The following is a 23,276-nucleotide window of genomic DNA, read 5'->3' on the forward strand; positions in this document are numbered from 1 at the left end:
TCACCACAGACTCTCTCATGCAAATACACTGCATAGAAACCCATTGGACTTACTGAAATCAGCTTTGACTTTTTAATATTTACTATGATATATATATATGTGTATACATATATAATTTTTTTTAAAAAAGCACACAACACACACCAGCCTCAACAGAGTAAGAAAGGGCTTAGACTGCGTCTGCGGGACATTGGTGGCTTTTAGATTTATATAGCATTTCCACTGAAACATTTTGGGATACTCAGCACTTACCACCAAAATTTTTGAAGCCACCGCGGTCACCACCACTGCAGAGGAAAAATTGAAGAAATGATTTCTTCCTTAAGTCTCTAATGTGCTGAGCCCTGGGCTCAATCTACACTTAACTGTCACAAGTAGAGAGCCTAGGAAAACAGTAGCACTGCTAACTTTCCAGTAAATTCCATTACAGACTTCAAAATGTTTCTTCCATCTAAGTGTTTTTTCCCAAGGATGTATTTCCACAAGCTGACTTTTCAAGTTATACAACATATCTTATATACCCATATTTTTAAATCTTCCCAACCCCAAGCCAAAAGGTCACTATTCAAACCATAGCTTAAAGCTGGAAGGAGTGGGTATACTTCCCAAAGGTCTATTTTCTAAATGATGAAGAATAAGTAAATAATAATTAAAAAAAAAATGAACACGAAGCAAGGTTAAGATTCTGGTAGAAGAGAGGTAAAAATTTGAGTACTAGATTCTGCTGTGATATCAAATTGTGGGTTTTATGAGATGAATAAAAAAAAGTGATATACAAATATACACAAAAGTAAAACTGAATGAAAATAGTCTTAAAATTTTAAATCATTCAGAAATCTAGTAAAATAAGGACTTAAAAAAGCATAACTTTAAATTACCCTCCTAATCCATATCCACTATAAGATACTGTATCTCTTCACATCCTAGCTATTAAGGTTCATGCTGACAAAGGTTCTGTACCAAATCCATAACAAAACACTTCGGACAGAATGCATCATAGCCAAAAATTACAGCTGCCCATAGGACAACTTTATTTGGCAAATTTCCACTGCCAGATAAATCAGTGGTCCTTGTGCATGTAGCTTTATGTATGAGATCTAAAACACTCTTCTCTAATCAAGAAACTCTTAAAAGCTTGCTTCTCTTGACTAAATGACATAATCCTTGAGATCCCTGTGCTCATACAGAAACAATACACAAAGCATTCAAATGGTGATCTGATTTACTACTAGTAATAATCTTATTCTACTACAGCTCAAGAAGCTAAACCAATATACTAATGGCTCACTGCTTAAAAAGCCTCTGCTTCAATGACTACCCTTACCTCTAGGTGGCTTTTCTGAACCATCCAGAGAAAAACCATTCTAAATAAGAACAATTTCTCCCTTTTTAACAAAGATTTCCCCTTGCAAAAAAAAAAAAAAAAAAACCATGCATTTTAAGTTGCTTTTGATTTTTGATTCCCAGGAAGGCTTTTTAACCAAGAGAATAAGGCTATTTCAAGGCTATGTACATAATATTAAACTCAGGCCATTCGTATACACTGTTCTGTACTGAGTCTCTGAAAACCACTGTTCAGTATGATACCCAAGCCTTTTCTACACTTTTTTCTTTTCTTTTTAACAAGAATTGAATCCAGGACACTTAACCATTAAAACATCCCCAGCCCATTTTTAAGTTTTATTTTTGAGACAAGGTATCACTAAATTGCTGAGGCTGGTCTCAAACTTGCAATCCTCCTGCCTCAGGCTCCGAGTCACTGGGATTACACCACCATGCCCAGCTCCTTCTCTACATTCCTAAATACCATATATATCTTTAAGAAATGAAAACATAAAAAAAAAGAACAAATGAAGGAAACCAAAAGAGTTTTTGAGATTTATGTTAAATATTAAGCCCACATTCTTCTTTCTGTCAGGAGGTTCAAGTCCTCAGGATAATGGAGATTTTCAAAATGAAAAACTAGAAATCATGTTTACCACCAAGTGCTAGAAAAGGGACCTCTTAATTACTCTGCTGACATTTAAACAGTAGCAACTTTAAACAGCCACAATGAAAGAGAAATATGCAATTTCATATTTAAATACCCTAGTTCCTATCATTTCCACTCTGACCAACAATATAAATTTGAACAATCTTAAAAAAGGACACGCTTGAGCAGTTGAGAAAGGAAAACAAAATTAACCACATCTGAGTAAGTTTCTAATTCCCTATTCCTCCATATGATACTATTTTGTAGTCCTTACAGAACATTTCCTTTGAAAATATAACAGCCTAAGATTTCAAAACAAAGACTATGAAAATGGTAATATCACAGCACATGAAAAAAGAACAAATCTTCAAACTAAGAGACCAACTTAAGTTGCCAAGGCTAGCCTTAGAACTTGGCATCCTCCTGCCTCAGCCTCCTACATCTCTAGAATTATAGGCATATATATGCCCATTGTGCCAGCCAGAATCTGCATTTTAATAAGATCCCCAAGTAACTTAATAAATTCTATATTAATTAGTTCTATTACATAATATATATTCCCTCATAAGGAAATTTATTATATTAAGTAAAAAAACTTCAAGTGGTAGTCACTATTAAATACTAACAGAAAAGGCTGTCTCTTCCTCTGGAAATGGTCCGAATTTCCCCCTGAATGCATAGTCCTTGCTTTACCCTACAGGGATCTCTCTTTCCTAAATATGTCTATGCCTCTGGGGGAAAAAGAAAACAAGGTATGTCTGTGGTTAAGAATCTTTCTTTCAAACCCATAGTCAAATTACAAGTCCTTTTTCCACATACTACTAAGGCCTCACAGCAAAGACATGAAAATACTTCAGCAATGAGTCAAGATGTTGCCACAACAAATTTAGTTTCACCAAAAAAAGCAGAAAATGTGTACACATAAAAAATTCTTGAAGTACATTTTAAGGTGAAGTAGTAAAGATATTTAACAGAGACATAAACAAACTTAATTCTATTGCCTGAGTACCCCCTGAATAAGAGAACTAGTTGCAATATCTTTGACTCATCTGGAAAAGGTTCTCCCAATTTCAAAACCAAAATTAGCACCTTACCCTAGGTAGACTCAGAGTTCTTTCACTGTCATAGCACTACATAGTAAGAAAAGGCCATCAGATTCAATTGCATGTGCTTGTCAAGAAAGAAAAGGTTCTTTGACAATATCTAATCCAAACTTTCAATTAAAAAAAAAAAACAAACAAACAAACAAACAAAAAAAACCTTACATTTATCTATTCAAGACTAAAACTGCCCAAAAGTAAAAGGACAATGGACAATGCAGGAAATCTTTATTCCTAGAAAATTCAAAACAGAGACAGAAAAGGCTTAGCTAAAAATTTTTTTAAATTAAAAAAATCTACGTTGTGCTTTAGTTTACATACTAGTAAATCCAGAATACCATTTTTTACATTGTAAGGAAATGATCAACATTAATTCCAAACATAAATGAGTCACTAAATTTAAATATCACTCTAAAAGTAGCTGTATTTATATTTTATTTCCTACAATACAATTTATGCTTGGAAAAAAGGGTTTTCCAGATTCAGTATTCATCAACATTTTAGGAAGTCAAGAAGCTATCATTCTATAACTGCACAGTCCAAAACATTATACAATCCAATATCCAGAATATTATCCTGCAACTGTTGAACACCTGATATGTAGCTATTCTAAATTGAGATGTTTTCTAAACATACAAAATATAAAATGGAATTTGAAGTTCTAGGATGAAAAAAAAGAATATATACAATCTCATTAAGAATTTTTACACTTATTACATGAAATAGTTCCAAGAGTACTGGAGTAAGTAAAATCTATTATTAAAAGAATCTAACCTACTTCCAATGGGTTTTTCTTTCTTTCTTTCTTTTTAATTACTTTTTTTTTTTTTTTTTGCAGTGCTGGGGATTGAACCCAGAATCTAATACATGCTAGTCAAGCATTCTAACAGAGTTATACCTCTAGGCTTCTGTTGTTTTCTTTTTTAATATGGCTGTTAGAAAAATTTAAACTATATATATAGCTTATATTTGTGGCCCACATGGTATGTGTATTGGCCAGCACTATTCTACACTGTCACTACGACATATACACATTTTAGAAGGAGCCAAATATCATTCTTGTAAGAAGTAGAAGATACTTAAAATTTGGAAAATTTGGGGCTTGACTTATGAAAACCTGAAATAGTAACTTAACTTGATGACATACTAATAATGAAAAACAATTATTTAAGAACTTCTTGCAATTTGCAAAGGAATAATCATAATGTTAAAATTTTAAAAACATAGGGAGAATTTACAGCCTTAGATTTTAGCCCACTAAGATGTCAATGCTTAATTATGGATGACAATAAAAAATTCAACTATTTTTGCTTTTTCAAAGATAAAGTTTAGGTTTTCTAGAATCCCTTAAATCTTCTCACATCTTTCTTCCATGTTTGGAAAGCTGATGACTTTCAGTCTGAGTTCTTTCTCCAGCCAAGTAATCATAGAATTTAAGTCTAAAAGTATCCCATCTTTACCACATATTCAACCCTCACCCATACACTACTCCCCTACTTCTTTAAATATAAATACAACCAATGCCAGTTAGTCTTAAAACGATAGTAATTTTCAATACACTATTAAGAAAGATGAAACACAAATGGGAGTGTTGATGAAGACTAATGAAAAATGTCTGGGTATTTTTGTATTTAAATGCAAACCCAAGAATAAGAAAGTCTTGAATTCAAAATGCTTTCCCCCAATAAATAAGCTAAAAAGCACATCTTAAACAAGATATGAATTTCTAATTTTAGTATTCTAAATGAAGTCTTATTGGAACACAACCCTGTTGATGCACTTATACATTATTTATGGCTGTTTTGATGCTCCAAGGGCAGAGCTCAGGAGCTGCAATAAAAACCATGTGGTGTACAAATTCTAAAACATTTACTATCTAGCCTTTCACATAATCTGCCAACCCAAAAGAGTTTAATCATCATCCATAACGATTTCTAAATAAGGCTTTTTTGAACATTTCATTTATTGGGGTTGGGGGGCAAGACTACAGACCCCTTCCTCTCCCAATCTTTACCCCCAAACCAGATCAGCATCATTTTGACCGAATATATATAATGGAATTCTGCACAAGATTTTGTATGAAGGGGTTTCTATGGGTAAATAAAAGGTTTGAAAATAAAATACTTGGTCCATGAACTGATATCTGGGTCACAAATTATACTGAAATGTATTGCCAAGGAGGTCATATTGTTTAAAAATGTGACCCCTAGGTTGGTTCAGGTACTCCTTCATTCCTATCAGGAGACTCATTAAAGGTCCTTTCAACACTGTTTATGAGTACTTGCTCACAGATGAAAACATATTTATAAATATGTTTAGATATTAAACACTTCTACCTGTTCCTTACCCTCTTCCTTCTAAAGAGTGGAATTCCACCATCACAGTCACACTGTCATAGTTTAACAGATAATCTATTAGGTTATAATTATAACTTCTTTTTTTTTCTAATTTTTTTTTTAGTTGTTGATAGATCTTTATTTATTTATATGTGGTGCCAAGACCCAAACCCATTGCCTCACACATGCCAGGCAAGTGTGCTAATGCTGAGCCACAGGCCCAGCCCACAATTATAATTTCTTTATGAAGAAAATTAACCGATGATGTACTGTGAAATGTAGAGCACTCCAAGGTAGTCAATTATCCAAAATACATCACCCTGGAAAATGAAATCTATCTGACAATTGTCTTGTTTTAGGATTCCGTTTTAGGTAGGACGGAGGCTATCGGGTAGAAAGTTAACACTATGTCACTTAACATTGTTCTTTTATGCTGATGACAGACTGCTCTCTTTGCTAATGAAGAGGTATACAATGTATTTGTTTTACCTTGTAAACTGACTACCAATCAAAAGACTTAATATGAACTCTCACAAAATTTTTCAAATGTGTTTAGAACTTGTTTTTTTCTATAATATCAAAGCACTGTACTCTAAAAATAGAGAAATACAAGTCAATGAAACAAATTCCTGGCTCACTTGAAGAAATAGCAGTCCGAAAATACTGGTTTTGTTTCTCATGTTACCTCAGGGAACTGAAAGCCCCTATAGAGCAAGAGAGTCAGTACTAATACACTACTAAGTAACGGGCACTGACAATTTCAATTTCCAATGAACTGTGTATTTTATAAACAAATTTGCAACCCTATTTTAAGTCTCACCTGAGAACAGAGGTGAACTACTTTTTCATTTGTTTTTAGGGTTGAAGTGCTAACCTTACAGATATATTTAAAAGTAATTTTGAAACCAGCTTTCTTAACATATGTTATAAGTAAACTTCAGAACCTGACGATACTAGTAATGGGGAAAAGAAAAGCAAAATTAAGAAGTCATTCCTTTTCCACAGCTTAGTATAAATAAAAAACACAATGGTATGTGATATTTCACTAATTATTTCAATATTTATTTAAGAAGGGGACAACATAATTACATTAAATCTCTTTCCTACTTGCCAATCCCACCTTTCTACACTCCCTTGTATTTTCCCTGTTCAAGGGAATTCAAGATTAAGGAATAGTCTCTCTCTGACATCTAAACTAGAATTAACTTACCTTTTATTTTTTAGATATTAAATACTTCAATTCCCAGAGTCATCTTTTAAAGAAGTCTATATTCTAGATCTGGCAGAAAAAAACTAGGCCAGTGGTTTAACCACAACCTCAATAAATGACTTTCTCTACTGGTGTTTTAAACATACACCAGATAAAAAAGTTGCCAACATAGCCTATTCTAAAGTAATTTATGAGAGATCTTAAGACCAAAAACAAATTAATTTCTACCCTCTTCTCTATAACATAATCCCTTGAAATCTTTAAACTAAATTAGATACCAGAGTTAAACCAACAAACACCAAAAAAGAGAGAGAATGAAATATAGGCATCTGTATCTAAATACTTACCTTGATCCTGTCATAGGACCTCTTCCATCCTTGTCATATCCCCCACGCCCTCTACCTCCTCCCTGTGACCCGCCATATCCTCTATTATCTTCTCCATACCTACTCACATCACGACGGTCATCTACAAGACAGAAAATATAACACATGTAAAATTAATAACTACTGTCATTCCTGATAAAATTTCATGTAACAATCTTAAACAGTTTTTCAAAACACACATTATTAATGTTCTTTGGAAAAGACACATGTACACAGAACTGAAATGCAAATCATCATATAACCATCTGAAATTAAACGTGTTTGGGAATTGTACCTGGTTCAAATTCCATTCTGCTAGAAAATCAGACAGCAAAATGTTAATGTGGAATGGCTTGAGTTAAAATACCACCTTAGGTACAGAATTCTAATAACATAGATAAACAGCACACTCCTAACCTTGGAAATTACTACTTTTTACCTCAAGAACATTTAAATGTACATCAAGCATAAACAAGACTCTCAATTATTCAACAGGGTTGGGAGGTACAGCACCTGCTTACCATGTACAAGACCCTGAGTTCAATTCTCAACAGTGGAGGGAAAACCATCAAATGTTCATTGAGAATTTACTATGGATAAAGCCATGACTAGGCACATAAGGTACAGAAATTAATTAAGATGGACATTTGCCCTTTAGTCATTCATTTTCATGATGTGGAAAGAATCCTAAATATCAGTGGTATATACAGAAAGCTATGGAACAAGAGCAAATAATGACTAGTCCTTCTTACATGAGGTTAGAGAAGGTTAATATAGAATAATTTCTCCAAATCAAGTATAATGCCTTCGCCAAAAGAACTATCAGCAGCAACACTGTCAATGATCAGAATTCACTGAGATAAGAAAGAAAACTTATAAAATCAGCCATCAAAAAGTCACATGAGGGCTGGGGATGTGGCTCAAGCGGTAGCACGCTCGCCTGGCATGCGTGCAGCCCGGGTTCGATCCTCAGCACCACATACAAAGAAAGATGTTGTGTCCGCTGAAAACTAAAAAATAAATATTAAAATTCTCTCTCTCTCTCTCTCTTTAAAAAAAAAAAAGTCACATGAGACCAGTGGGGAGTCTCCAACTAGTTTTAAGGAAGAGAAATCTAATCCAAATTTTTAGAATCAAGTAAAATTCTACACAGATCCTTTAATCTAAACTCAAATATACAAATAATTCTTAGGGAAAAAGAAAAGAAGGTCAATATATCTTACCTTGTGTGTGGTGGCTATAATTTTCCCTTTGGGAATGATATGACTGCTGGTTTTGATTATAGGAATCATGTTGCTGATCATAATTTGACTGCTCGTTATATGAGCCTTGCTGTTGATCATAGCCTGACTGCTGGTCATATGAATCTTGTTGACCATAGTCTGACTGGTCATACGAAGGCGCTCTTCCACCTTGGCTAAACAGAAATCAATGATTTGAGAAATTTTATAGAAGAATTATACTTACTGCTGCAAGATGACTGAGACTGACATAAAAGGTCTAGTCAGCTAGAACTCATCTATATCTACTACAATTTTCTCATGGATATTATTTGACTCTTTTAACTACAAAGGCACCTTATCACAAACAGAATGCCCTTCAAAAAAGACAATTTTACTATCACTGAAGAGGTACCACCAAAAATAAAACAAAAAACAGTTGCCACATTACAGGAAAAACCACGTGTACCTTTGAAACTGTAGTAAAATAAAATAACTATGGTTTTTATTTCTCTTTAAATTTAAAAAAGGATGCTACAAAGTATGGTAATATGTCTGACTCTTTTAACAAACATGTCACAGGTGATGAGTTCTTTTATAATAATGACACTGAAAGACAATATCATCTTAATAAAACAGTAAAACAACATTCATATTTTAAGTCTGATGAGTTAGAGGAACTTGCTTTGTGATGTCATAATTTTGTCTGAAAAGACTAAAACTGAGGCTGGGATTGTGGCTTAGCGTAGAGCACTTGCCCTGCATGTGTGAGGTACTGGGTTCGATCCTCAGCACCACATAAAAATAAATAAATTTAAAAAGAAAAAAAACTACCAGTTTCATATTTTTGGCATTCCAAAAGCAAAACTCAAGCTGAGTGCAGTAGAAAGTACCTGTAGTCCTAGCTATTCGAGAAGCTGAATCAGGATTGCCTGAGCCTAGGAGTTTTAAGGGTCAACACAATGGGACCCTACATCAAAAAGGAAAAATCCTAAGGATAGTCTGAGCAATGACTATTAATTACCTGCTCTCACCATGGGAATGTTAAAAGCCAACACTTAATTAGATTTGAACTTCAGTAGAAAGAAAAAAAAAAAAAAAAGAACAAAAAAGGTCTCATACAGTCACTTGTTATTCTGCATCAGAAGATCAGAATAATCTAATAAAGGCCGTTATATTCTTCAACTCCCTACCCAAAGCACAACTAAACTGTGATCCAACTCCTAGTCCTTTACTTTAAAATGGTTGTCAAACCAAACCTAACATTTCTCTTCAATCTGCATTTATGTCATACTTTTAAACATTTGCCCTTCATAAAAGATTCTCCTTAATACTTATTCCCTAAATTTGCACTTTTTTACTTTTGAAAGCACACTCATATCTCATATCTGTAAGACTGACAATTTGACACACAATTCTTTCCCTAAAGCTTTAATTGAATTTCACTTAGAATCACTTCCTTCACTGAAGACAAAAAAAAAAAAAAAAAAATCTGGAGACCTCAGTTTCTGCCTCATTTTTTAGCTGTGTAACTTAACAAGCTGAATCATCTTAAAACTTTTTGTGCCTCCACAAAATGAGAATAACTACTAACACCATACCAGAGTGGTATCGGAGGATCAATTACATCAGGGAATGAAAAAACATTACAGAAAACATAACAATCAATAAAAGTTGCTATTAATAAAAATAAGCACAAGCCCTTCAAAGCTAAAATTTTGAAAACTTTATAAAACCTACAATTCATTGGCTAATTTCACCTATGTATGTTAACAAAACAAATTCTAGATTATCTGATACAGTTATAAAGTTTTAGCACTTTTTCTAATTAATATTTTTGTCCCTGAAAAGCTGGACATTCAAATGGCTCAAAAATAAAATTGAGGCGGTAGCGGTGGAGAACTTGCCCAGCATGTGAGAAGTCCTGGATTTGATTCAGAAAGTAACTAACAAATAATTAAATAAAGTAGAAATAAAAAAGCACTAAGAAATTTAAAGCTAGGATTTTGGTAATGAAAGCTGTTTATTTCCACTGCCCAAAACAATCTGATTACTGTTTTCTTACCCTCCTGATGATTCCGTGTTTTGTTGTCCTTGGTTATTATATGATTGCTGGCCATATGAGCTGGGCTTTTGATTCTCATAACCACCATAGGACTGTGAATAACCTAAAGATTAGACAGGCATACTACTTAGTAAAGGTTCCGATTTATGAATCTCTAAAAGAGCAAATTTAACAAGCCAGTCCAACCTGATTGGTTCTGTCCATAACTGGAGTAACCACCATAGTTCTGTCCATATGAAGAATCAGTCGTTTGTCCATAGCCAGAATAGCTCTGAAATTTAGGTAAATTTACTCAAGTTTCATTGCCTACTTAAGACAAAAAAACAAACATAAAGAAGACAATTTACTTTTCAACCTACTTGTGGTGCTTGTCCATAGCCTTGGTTGCCTTGATTTCCATAGGAAGAGTAACTGTAAAACAAAAATGTAATACTTAAAAAGAAATTTGCTTAAAGAAATTTAAAAATTTAAATGAAAAGCCCTGCCTTATTTTCAACTCTACTCAAATACAAGCTTCTTTTCTGAGAATTGTCAATTGCCTGTCTCAGATTCTAAAGTGAAAAGTGATGACCAATGACTCAAGACATAACTTAAGTCATTCCCAGACCTCTTCAATGTCAAATACCAAAAGGTTTGCTTTGATAATTTCCCACCAAAAAAAAAACCCCAAATACAAAAAAACAAAACTTCATCAGAGCTATAGAAAATTCTAAGAGAATTATGCTTTGGGATAAATAATAAAATAAAAATAAAAAGATAGGTTACTGACAAGTCTCATTCTATAGGCAAGTTTTTATTTAAATTCAGTTTAAGCAGAGGTCCAAATTTTTCCAATATTTAAATCATATACAGAAATTTATAGCTACACAATGGTCTTAAAAATAACACTTAAGAGGGCTGGGGTTGTGCTTGCCTAGCACATGTGAGGCACTGGGTTTGATCCTCAGCACCACATAAATAAAGATATTGTGTCCGTCTACAACTAAAAATTAAATGAATAAATACATAAATAATTCTTAAGAATGTGTTATTTCCTAAAACAGCATGTGTTATTTCCAAAAACAGCATGGTAATATATCCATAATAAATTTCTAAAGCAGGAAATATTAGAACTTTTTAACACTTTAATCAATTTAGTTACATTCTAACAGATTTCTTCCTACATCTGCCTTACATAAAACATCTTTAGGGATGGGTTATAGCTCAGTGGTTGAGTGCTTGTCCAGCACTAGTGAGTCACTGGGTTTGATCCTCAGCACCACATAAAAATAAACAAAATAAAGGTACAATGTCCATCTACAACTAAAAAATGATTAAGGAAAAAAAAAAAAAAACTTTAGCTTCCTAGAAAGGGCCTATGCAGTACTAAAAGTCCAGTTTAAATGCCTCAGTAATTAGAGGCATCTTCCAGAATACTATCACAAAATGAAATAATACTGTATCCCCAGTATCACAGCAGAATCTGAAAAGTATTTCAATATTTGTTGACTGACTGAATGAGTGAATGTACCTTCCCAGAGTTGAATTTTCTTTAATTTTGTAGAATGTGACCTCTATCTAGCAAGTAAGAAACAAATTTTCTGTATATATCATGACTAATATCCAAAGAAAAATAAAACATTTGAAAAATGTTTTTTAAAAATACTATTATTTTAGAGCTATTACATGCTAAGAGAATTCCTTTAACTTTAAAAAATACATTTCACTGAATAAACACTTGTCAGTTGCCTACTAAGAGATAAATGCTATCTTATGAAAATAAAAGATTTGAATCAGTTTTGCTTTTAGGAAGCTTAAAATCTGATGACAGAAGATATCTGACATGCTATTCTGAATATCTCACATTGGGCTGAAAACTGTTTATAGTATAAGCTAAAGGTTACACTCTGGTAAACAAAAGTAGAATATACACATTCACATAAACTTTCTTTTTATTGTGGACTTGGAAGGACTCTAAAAATGTTAAACATTTCTATTATAGTGCTTCAAGAAAATCTGCTTTATAAGGACATTAGCACACTAAATACTGTCAAAAAATGAAAAGCTTTTTCTAAGAACCTATTAATAGTTCAACTGCTTAAATCCCCTTCATAATTATTTCTTCTAAGAAATTTTCTAAAGAAAACAATCTTTACAATATCCAGGAGATTTGTTTTAATCTCCAGGAGAAATCTATATTTATTGTTACAAACAGCCATTTAAAAAATGGAATGTTTCCCAGATATTTACATAGGGCAACTCTTTCCCATAACAAGCTAATATTTAAATCTATTCAGACATCCAAATACCAAGTCTCAAAAGAAAAGCTTGACAAAATTCATCTTATTTTTCTCAGTTGTAGCCTTTCATGATATTAAAGTGTATGTATACTTTACCTTTGCTGTTCACCCCCAGATTGACCGTAACTTCCAGAATCTAAAATACATAAAAACAATTTTAAATCTCACTTGAAATTGTTTTCAACCCTTAGACTGACGTTAGCCCATATGGATGAAGCGCGGTAAGAAAATGTCAAAATTTACTGCAGAAACAAAAACTACAAATTAAATACCGTACAAGAAGAAATCTATACAAACAGTGTTTGTTTTTTAACATAACTACATCTTTGAAAACAACTGCTCTACACATGTGTGCTGATGGTCACAAGAACCAAATGAACAAACGTGAAATAAACAATTAAAACGCATTCTTTAAAAAAGCCAGGCTGGTGGTGCATATCTATAATCCCAATGCTTATAATCCCAACAACTCAGGAGGCTAAACCAGGAAGATCCCAAACCAAGGCCAACCTAGGCAATTTAGCAAGATCCTTTAAAAGGGCCAGGGATCACCCTGCCCAAGTCACCATGGAGCAGGGGATGAGGGTTACCACAATGGAACTTAACACTCAAACATTTCCAAGTGTCTGCTGTGGGGCAGGCCTGGGCCAAAGTCCAGGAAACGCACTGACAAAAGAACCCTAATCCCAGTGCTGGGACTTTGCGGTATAGAGCAGTTTTCAAATTGCAGGTTTCAACTCACCAAAGGTCATGGGGTCTATGTAGTGTGTTGCAACCAGCAATTCCTAAAAACAAAATTTGAGTCTATCCAAGGTTAAAAATAATAATAATAAAATAAGGGGACCTGGGATGTATTAGGTGGCAAAGTACCCCTGGGTACAACCCTCAGTAACAAAACAAAACCAAACACCCAAAGCTCAAGCCATATTTTATATTTATATATGAAAAGACACCTGCTAAAACTAATCATGTTCCCCCCCAAAAGGGGAAAGGTATGCCAGGGTTACATTTACTAACATATCCTTACCACCCCAACATATACACGATTCTCTATACTGGACTGCTGTGATTGTCAGCACCAATAAGAGTTTCCAAATTCGCTAAAAATTGCTCAGTTAATTTAACTCCAATTTTACCATGCTTTCAAGGACTCAGCCAACTAGTATACTAAACAATACCTATTTCTAGCCTCAATTATAGCAATAAAAATTACCAAGGACAGCATGAATTAACATGCCAAAAAAAAAAAAAGAAAAAGTTGAACTGTAAGTTTTTTTTTCTTTTTTTTGGGGGGGGTACCAGGGATTGAACTCAGAGTACCCGACCACTGAACCACATCCCCAGCCCTATTGTATATTTTTATTTAGAGTCAGGGTCTCACTGAGTGTTTAGCATCTCGCTTTTTTGCTGAGGCTGGCTTTTGAATATGTGATCCTCCTGTCTCAGCCTCCTGAGCTGCTGGAATTACAGGCATGTGCCTACCGCGCCCAGCTGCTTTTCTCAATATTTCAAAGTGTCTAACACATCAAAAATTATTGAAGAGCTGAGGCCCAGTGGCGCATGCCTATAGTCCCAGTGACTTGGGAGGCTGAGGCAGAAGGATTACAAGTTCAAAGCCAGCCTCAGCAACTAAGAAAGGCCCTAAGTAACTTAGGAAGACCTTGTCGCAAATAAGACCCTGGCTCAGTGGCCCCTAAGTTCAATATCCAGTACCAAAAAACAAAACAAACCTTTTAGCTTCTAATCAAGTCAAATGTATGGGTTCGTTTATTTATAATGAATAGGATCAAATTTTTATGAGACTCTTGTAACTGCAAAATTACTGTCTCAAACTGCTGACCATTAAGCCCAACTTCACTCAATCTTAAACAAAAAATGTTGTTCAATAGTTATGAAACTCACCCAAAATTAAATTCATCCAATTTATATATATAAAGCTACTATATGAAACATAGACACTGGCTGTACATATGTGTGACAACAAATTTGACACTTGTCTGCAATAAAGATCTCCAATCTGACTTAAGATTTTTTAAGATCCTTAATTTTAATAGTAAATATAATCTTAACACAAACTATTTTATGAATATGAAGGGCATAAAACTACTTAAAACTAAAAAAAAAACCAAAAACCCACTGTATATTACTGCTATGCCCATAATAACTACTGACTAAAAGTTAGTAATGACCAAAGAAAAACAGGAAAAAAGATATAAAATCTACTGAACCACGAAGAGATTAGAAGCATCTATCCAATGGCAAAGGAAATTAGCTTCATATAAATTGGAGGGTAAAAAGGATTATGGAGGGAAAAACTGAGCAAAACTTAAAAGACACTTGGAGAGGCATAAAGCTTCAGATTAAACTGTAACCCAAGACATAGATACGGATTCTCCCAGAGACAGAAAGGAGTACAAGATCCCAATGTATTTCCTTTTGGTTCAGGAAAAACTACAGAAGTACATAGCACCTATATCATCATGTGACCCTACCTCAAATCTAGTAAGTATTAAGGTCCTTAACCTTTACCCAGTCCCTTCAACCCTCTGAAATACTAACATCTTTTGTATAAGGGCTCATGAATTATTTAGATATGCTTTTAAAATTTCCAGTGTATAGGGTTTTCTCTTTTTTTTTCCTTAATATTTTATTAAACCCAAAAACGGTACTTTATCATTTTTGGTATAATAGAACTTACTGGGTTCTCCCCCTGCACCCACACATGTCCCTTATGTGCTTAAAAAGAATTATAAAGTTTCTAAATTTTGGGTGAATTATATATCTACAAAATCATGTTTGCTGTCTCTTTGGGCTCAGTCCTGTCACAGCAACATGGTTAGTCACCAAGAAGGTCAGCATGGTCATTAATATGGGAACCATGATGGTTTCTCCCTCCGAAAAATGAAAACTGAAGTCAGCCAGCACACCAAATACACGTTTCTTATGTGGCAAAAGAAAAATGAAGGGACAGGATATGGGGATCTGGCACTGTAATGCCTGGGCCTATACCTCTACTTCTTCCCTCACAGTTAATTCTATCAGAAGACTGAAAGAAATATCAGAATCTACCATTTAAGACAATCTCCAGCCTATAATAAATGGGTCAATTTATATGGCAAGAAAAGAAAAAAATTGTTTAGTAGTTGTACCACTTAGATTTTATTAATGCTTGGTAGTATTCTTAATGCTTGCCTTACCTTCAAGTTTTAAATCTTCCTGACTTGTCAATTTCTCATACCATAGACATGTCATTTTTTTTTTCCTTTTGAGGGTCTATTGTTAGGCATGTGATACTACATACATATCTTCCATGAATTTTCTTTCAACGTCACACAAAGACACTTTTAGGGTAGTGTTTGCCTGGTCTTTTTCCATCTTCTTTCAACATTTGTTTTGTTTTTGTTGTGTATCATTTCTGAACAGCATATCACTAAGCCATTTTTTCTCATGTGAACCTTTGTCTATTAACTGGTGTTTTATATTTTTCTATTAGATTTTTATTTATTCCTACCCTTTTAATTTAGAGCTTTTACATAATAGTTTTTCTTTTCCTTTTAACTCCTTTCCTATTTTCTTTACTCCTTTTTCCTACTGCTTTAGAAGTTATATTCGTGTTATATTACCATTTTTTTCATGAGTATACTCATTTAAATAACATTTTCCTGAAAAAGTTCAAAATTATCTTCAACCTCCATTGAAATACAGACCTTTATACCCTAATGCCAATCACAACTTCTACCTATTGTTTTGCTTTCATTTCATTTTTAATCATCTTAATGTTCAATGTTATGTATGTCAGTATTTCTTATTTACTGTGCTTTTTTTCTTCAACATTGATTTTTACACTCCATTCTGACCTTCTAGATTTTATATATATTTTTGTTGTTGTTTTGCAGTGCGGGGATCAAACACAGGGTCTCACACAACCAAGTGCTCTACCACTGAACTACATCCCCAACCCTGGATTTCACATTATTAGTTCTTTCAATAGAGGACTCAAAGTGGTATTTGTAATCTGAGGTACATATCTGTATGAAAAAGTTTTTTTTTGGGGGGGGGTGTTGTGCTGGGGATTGAACGCAAGGACATATTATCACTAAGCTATATACATCTCAGCCCTTCTCATTTTTTGAGACAGGGTCCAGCTAAGTTGCTTAGGGCCTCACTAAATTGCTGAGGCTGGCCTTGAACTTGCAATCCTCCTGCCTCAGTTTCCTGGGTTACTAGGATTACAGACATCCATGACCACATATAAGATAGTTTATTTAAGTAGAAAATTCAAGGTCAAAGGCTATTTTCCCTCTGAACACTGAGGATTAGTTCATTATTTTCTATCCCTTTAAAATTTTAAGAAAACTATTATCAATCTTACAACCGTTCCCTATTTTCTCTGGTAGGTTTGTTATTTGCAATTCATAATTTACACTCTCACATTAACTTATATAGACATCAACATATTTTTGCCTCATATTTAAGACTAGTGCTCAATTAAAAATGTTCATCTACTTTGGAAAAGTCTCACCTTTTAATATTTATTTATTTTTAGTTGGCGGACACAACATCTTTGTTGGTATGTGGTACTGAGGATCGAACCCGGGCTGCACGCATGCCAGGCGAGCGCACTACCGCTTGAGCCACATCCCCAGCCCCAAGTCTCACCTTTTAAACTACTGATTCTTCCACTTTTTTATTATCAATCTCATTATTAGATATAACAGAACTTCCCAACCTTTTTCCCATGTTTCTTATCTTCCATTTTCACCTTTTTATCCAAGCTGAATTCTGGAAGATTAGATCTACCATCCACATTTACTATTTGGAAGGCAGATCACATTAATCATATTTGTAATTATTTCTTTGCCTAGGTCTTATATTAAACTTATCCACTTTTTTCAACTCCAGAAATAAGTGGCTCTTTTTCAAATTTATGTAGCCTTTTACTCTTTTAGGTTTTTAATAACCTTAAAACATATAATAGTTTCACATTATCATGAGTTCTGTCACATAATTCTCATTTTGGAAAATTTTTCCCTCATGTTCTACAATTTTTTTTTTAAACTGTGAACTGATTTTTTTTTTGACACTTTTTTTGGATTCCTTGTGAATCCAAAAAAGCTGTGAAATTTCCTTCAGAAAAGTTTTATTCATTTGTTTTTTACCAGAAACACCACTGATTTTATCAGCAAAAACGTAATTTTTAAGTTAATTTGTCTTAAGGTTTCCTGAAACCTAAATGAATACTCAAATTGTGTGAAGAGCAGGCCTTATGTTACAAATTGTCAAGCAACGCATTTTACTCAGTGTGCAAGCTTCCTTTTTATCTCTTATGCTAGCAGGAAGTATTTTTCTAGTTCATTCTTTACTGAAGATATTGTCCTTCAAATATATAATCTGTAAGCATAGGATTTATTTAAGGGTTTCCGTTCTCACTACCTGATGAAACATTCTCAAGGTTTCATCTCCTGTCCTTCCATAGTTACTTGGACAATAAAACCCAATGAGATTTCAATAACATCCACATGCTCCTCTCCAGGATAACTACCAAGTTAGTTCTATGTTTATCTTATCAAGGTGGTAGCTTCATTTTTGGCAACAGGGTTTGCCCCTTCTTTTCCTAGCTTTTTGCCTTTTTTGGGAGGGAGTTGTAGATTTTCAAGATATTCACCATACTGCCAGAATAAGAAGAACCCTGACTCATTTTTTTTAATGCATAATTGATATTATACTTGTGATTTAGCTCAAAACTCACCTTTGTATTTGAATGTCAGATTATGACTTAAAAATGTTTCCAATTTTCATTTATTACTAAACTGCTTATATTTTACTAGGTTTATGCCAGGCTTAGTGGCCCACGCCTATAATCCCAGCAACTCAGGAGGCTGAGGCAGAATGATTTCAAGTTCAAAATCAGCCTCAGCAACTTAGTGAGGCACTTAACAGCTCAGTAAGACCCCTGTCTCTAAATAAAATATATGTAAAAGGGCTGAGAATATGGCTCAGTGGTTAAGTACCTCTGAGTTCCACCATAAAAAATAAAAAGTTAAAAAAAATTTTTCACTAGGTTATAAGTCTATCCTGTCAGGTATCTGGAGTGACAGTTAATTTTATAGATTAAATTTACAAGTGTAGTCTGGGATGTTTATGGACATAAAATTAATGTTATTAGTTGCTTACGGGAGTTTAATATTAAGTTTATTAATTTGAACACCCATCAAAGAACAAGTCAAAAGCACTATTTTATACAGAGACAAAAGTATTTTATACATATTACAAAATGTAGAAATAGTATAACAAGGCTAAATAAAGCTTAAAGATGGGCTGGGGATGTGGCTCAAGCGGTAGCGCGCTCGCGTGGCATGCATGCGGCCCGGGTTCGATCCTCAGCACCACATACCAACAAAGATGTTGTGTCCGCCGAGAACTAAAAAATAAATATTAAAAATTCTCTCTCTCTCCTCTCTCACTCTCTCTTTAGAAAAAAAAAAAAGCTTAAAGATTCTAGCTTTAACTGAATGTTAAATTAGAAAAGAACGCATATTAAGTAATGCTTTGAACAATTAAAAGGCCAATCTCAGCATTTAAAAAATTACTAAGTGACAAACACATGGGGTTTTGGTAATCTGAAGACCGGCATTAATCAGCTCCTACACTAATATGATAAAAAGAAAAGCCAGAGTTTTACAATGCAAACCCCTGAATTTTAATTTTCCATTAAAACTATCCAGTCTCATAAAAATAAACCATTTTTACATCAATAATAACATTAAAAATAAAAACAGACAAAAATGTTAATGAACACTATTCATTTAAACTTGATCAACTTATCCATAAGAGCAAAATTTTAATATTTTCAAACATTGATAAGCTACACAACTCCTGAGGAAATACTTGTATGCACTTCACTCGAGCTTTACCAGACTACATGACAAATTATTTATCTGGTAAAAGATGCACAAATGTCTACTCTGAAATAAAAAATCATTCCTCTTGGAATAATTAAACGAATTGAAGGCAAGGGGTAAATTTAATGAAACTACTGCCTCTTCCAGCAGGTGGGTAGATTCTATTTTTAAAAAAATCAATATTCTGGCTCCTTAAGATCAACATTGATCTAAGGAAAGTACATCAGTCTCCTGTCCACTCTTTCTTACTAATTTGCACATCTTTCCATTCTTCTACAAGACTAGATTCCAGATTGGGGCAGCTGTTCTCTAAATTCTAACAGGTTGGCTCATAATCAAAATATAACAGGCTGCCCCAACCATATGGCTTCAGAAAATGTTTTCACACAAAGTGATATCTAATTCTCACGATGTCATGTATCAAGTGGATACCTGGGTCTCTGTGGCCTGTGATGTAGTCCAACAGCAGAGGGCCATCTGTGATCTGCTCGAACTGCTAAGTCAAGAGGACCTCCAGGTTCAGACTTTTTATTCTGGTCTAGCAAGATCTCAACTGGAGGTCCGAAAGTAACCAAAGCCTCTTTTTCTCTTCCACAAAACAGACAGCTACTGTCAAGTCTAACTACTTGGTGGAAGAAACTGCCTTTCCTTTGCTCTCTAGTTACGCACAGGAGCTTATCAATAATAGACAAGGCTCATCCTCAAGCTCTTCCAGAACAAACAACTGGAGGGGGAAGAACGACAGAGGAAAGTGAAAAGGAAACTGAATTATATGCAAACATCCCCAGCTTGAATGCGGGTGGTTACTGTACAGGGAATGACATTAGGTACGACTTCGTGTAAGGCAATGTACTTTGAAAGGGCTCCCAGAGCGTGAAGGCCCCCACCTGATGAATGGGTGAGTCAGGAAGGCCCAGCTCCACTTCGCGGATGGGGAAATTGAGGAACGAGGTGGCGAGATGACTGGCCCGAGGCCTCGCTGAAAGATCTGAGGCGGAGCGGAGAACCAGAAGCACCGGTTCTCAGGCTGATGCTCGGATCTCGGATCCCCCCACCCGCCCCTACGGTGGCGTAGACGGCCTTCGCCCCCGACTCATACACACCCTCCCCGGGGAGTCGAAAGTCTCCTCAGGTTCCAAGGACAAGGCGAAAAGACCGGCCCCCGAAGCGCTCCCGCCGAGATTTGGAGCCTGGGAGCGTTGGGAGCGTGCGTGCCTCCAGTCCAACATGGCGGCGCCGCGTCCGCCCCCCCACCCGAACCTCCCTCAGGCCAGAGGCTTTCACACGGGGCTCTCCGGTAGGCGGGAAGACAGCCCAACCCCGCCAGGTCCCTTCTCGCCGCTGCCGCTGTTCGCTGAAGCAGTCACCTACCCGACATGACTAACGGCCGCGGCGCGGAGCCCCCAGAGCCCGCCGAGAACAAGGAATACAAGAGCCAGGCGGCGCGGCGGCCGGAGCTGTTCCGAGCGCGGCGCGGCGGGCTGAGGCCGACTGCGGGGCCCCGACAGCCAATCAGCGGACAGTAGACGATACCACCGCGCCACGACAAGAGGGGTGTTTCTGCAGTAGGGCTCCCTCCGAAGTCTGAGGACTTCACTGTCCCTCTTTGTTCTCCCCTCCAAGAGCCACACCATTATTGAGAGGGAACAGAGAGGGGAATGTACCAATACCCTTGGCAGGCGGAGGAGGAAACTGGACTGACTCGCTCTGTCTTGTTTACAATCCTATTTCTCACTCTATGGGATCTGATAGAATTTGAGTTTAGGAAGCTAAAGGGGGATTATCTTATCAAAACAAACTATTTGGTTAGAAAGTCCTTTCTCTTCCTAAAATTGTAAATGGTATATTCTAGTTCGCTAGGTTTTTGCAGCGGAGAGCTTGAACCAACCACCTGGGGGCGTTCAGATTCTGAGGAGCTCCGGGACCTAAAGTCGTGAGGACCTCTGGTACCCGACCTGCACAAAAGTGTGCATTAAAATGAAATCACGCCAGACGCAGTGGCACACCTGGAATCCCAGTTGTTCGGTGGCTGAGGCAGGGAAGATCACAAATTGGAGGCCAACCTCAGCAACCTCGCAAGACCTTGTGTCAAAATAAAAATTTTAAAAAGGGCCGTATATATAGCTCAGCGGTAAAAATGCTGCTGAGATCAATTCTCAGTATTGCAAAAAAGAAAGAAACAAAGCACACCTGACCCCGAGAATTAGGGAGGGCAGCGGATAAAGCTCTATTTTCAGTAATAACAGCAACTCTTCATTGTGTACACCTTACATCATCATATTTAATTCTCACAACAGACTGATGAAATATTTTCTTCAGGTTGCAGATAAAACGAAATTCACTTGCCCAATGACTTGCAGCTACTAAATAGCCAAGGTGAAGTTTAAAGTCGGGTAACTAACCATTGCTGTGGGTTTAATCAGACAGGACTAAGGACATTTTCCCAGAGGATATGACATCTGAGACAAACCCTAGCTGTTGAGCATAAGTTGACCTGAGTGAAGAAATGGGCAAAGGATCTGTCCAGACTAGTTGTAGAACAAGTAAGCATTGGAACATAAATGTGGAGTATAGCCTCCAGGGAAGAGTAGTAGGAGATGATGTCAGAAAAGTAGGAGGCTAAATAGCTCAGGCCTTCCTTCTAAACTACATTCAAGTTTGAACTTTATCTTCAAGGCAATGGGAATCACCCACCAGAGGACTTTAAAGGAGAAGAGTAAAATCAGATTTCTATTTTCTAGCTGCAGAATGAAGGATGCACAGAGAAGAGAGGTGCCTAAGAGCAGAGAGAACAATTCCATGACAGATGCAATAATTCTGGTGGAAGATCATAGTGCCCTAGATTCAAATAGTAGCTGTGGAGAGAGAGGTAAGTGTAGAGTATATCAGATATATTCAGGGTTGGACCCAGCAAGAGTTGGTAATCCATTTGAGTGGGAGGGGCTAGTGCAGAGAGAGGAGTCTGGGGTGAATTCTGAATTTCCTACATACACAAGTGGTCAGATGGAGATGTCATCCATTATCATAGGAATCAAGAGAAACAGGTTGGGATGGAGGAAGAGAAGTAAATTCAGAATTCATGCCTTCAGGTCAGAAAAAAACACAGAACCCTCTGGACAGGTCCAAACAAACAAGGCTAAAAGAATAAAAAATATTTTTAAAATTTTATTTTATTATGCATTTATCTTGAGACAGGTTCTTGCTATGTTGTCCAAGCTGGCCTCAAACTCACGATCCTCCTGTCTCAGCCTTCCCAGGGGCTGGGATTACAGGTGTGTGCCACCATATCCGGCTAAAAATAGAAATTCTTTCATTAATAAAAGCCACTGGATTTTTTGGCATCTATATTAAGGAAGGAAACCCAGAAGACATAAGAATATGCACTATTAGGAGAGAGTTGAGTAGTAGGGGGAGGAAGGAGATCATATTGATTCTATTTTTTTATCATTTTTTTAAAGAGAGAGCGAGAGATTTTTTAATATTTATTTTTTAGTTCTCGGCGGACACAACATCTTTGTATGTGGTGCTGAGGATCGAACCCGGGCCGCATGCATGCCAGGCGAGCGCGCTACCGCTTGAGCCACATCCCCAGCCCCTTATCATGTTTTTAAAGAAAGAAATGCAGAACGTGTTGCTCATCGTTGCTCCTTAAATTTGTATCCTGATCCATCCATTCATTCATTCATTCTTCACTCAACTACTATTTCCTGGGGTCTTCTTGGAAAGCCTTGGAAATAAAAGTACTTCCAAGAACTTCTCTTTCTTAACAGCGATGATAACAAACCTGCAGCTCTGATCAACTGTTGAATGCGCTAGTGAAGCCAGAT

At 35.8% G+C, this 23,276-nt stretch overlaps 1 protein-coding gene across 2 annotated transcripts in view; it reads right to left on the reverse strand.

Moving 5' to 3' along the window:
- Taf15 (TATA-box binding protein associated factor 15) overlaps positions 1–20,971 on the reverse strand; it is a 31,004-nt gene extending 10,033 nt beyond the window's left edge. Inside the window, exons 1-8 of one of the 2 annotated variants that reach the window (XM_078042428.1) lie at positions 20,821–20,971; positions 12,644–12,683; positions 10,628–10,679; positions 10,455–10,539; positions 10,269–10,371; positions 8,207–8,400; positions 7,065–7,086; positions 253–287 (exon numbers count right to left, since the gene is read on the reverse strand). In XM_078042428.1, the coding sequence (XP_077898554.1) occupies positions 253–287; positions 7,065–7,086; positions 8,207–8,400; positions 10,269–10,371; positions 10,455–10,539; positions 10,628–10,679; positions 12,644–12,683; positions 20,821–20,827 (538 nt within the window). In that variant the 5' untranslated portion in view covers positions 20,828–20,971. Of the gene's footprint in view, positions 1–252; positions 288–6,965; positions 7,087–8,206; positions 8,401–10,268; positions 10,372–10,454; positions 10,540–10,627; positions 10,680–12,643; positions 12,684–20,820 lie in introns of both variants that reach the window. The other variant, XM_005321493.4, reaches the window with a different exon arrangement.
- Positions 20,972–23,276: the final 2,305 nt, after the last annotated feature.

The sequence above is a fragment of the Ictidomys tridecemlineatus genome, chromosome 3 (genome assembly GCF_052094955.1).
Source record: "Ictidomys tridecemlineatus isolate mIctTri1 chromosome 3, mIctTri1.hap1, whole genome shotgun sequence".
NCBI lineage: Eukaryota > Metazoa > Chordata > Mammalia > Rodentia > Sciuridae > Ictidomys > Ictidomys tridecemlineatus.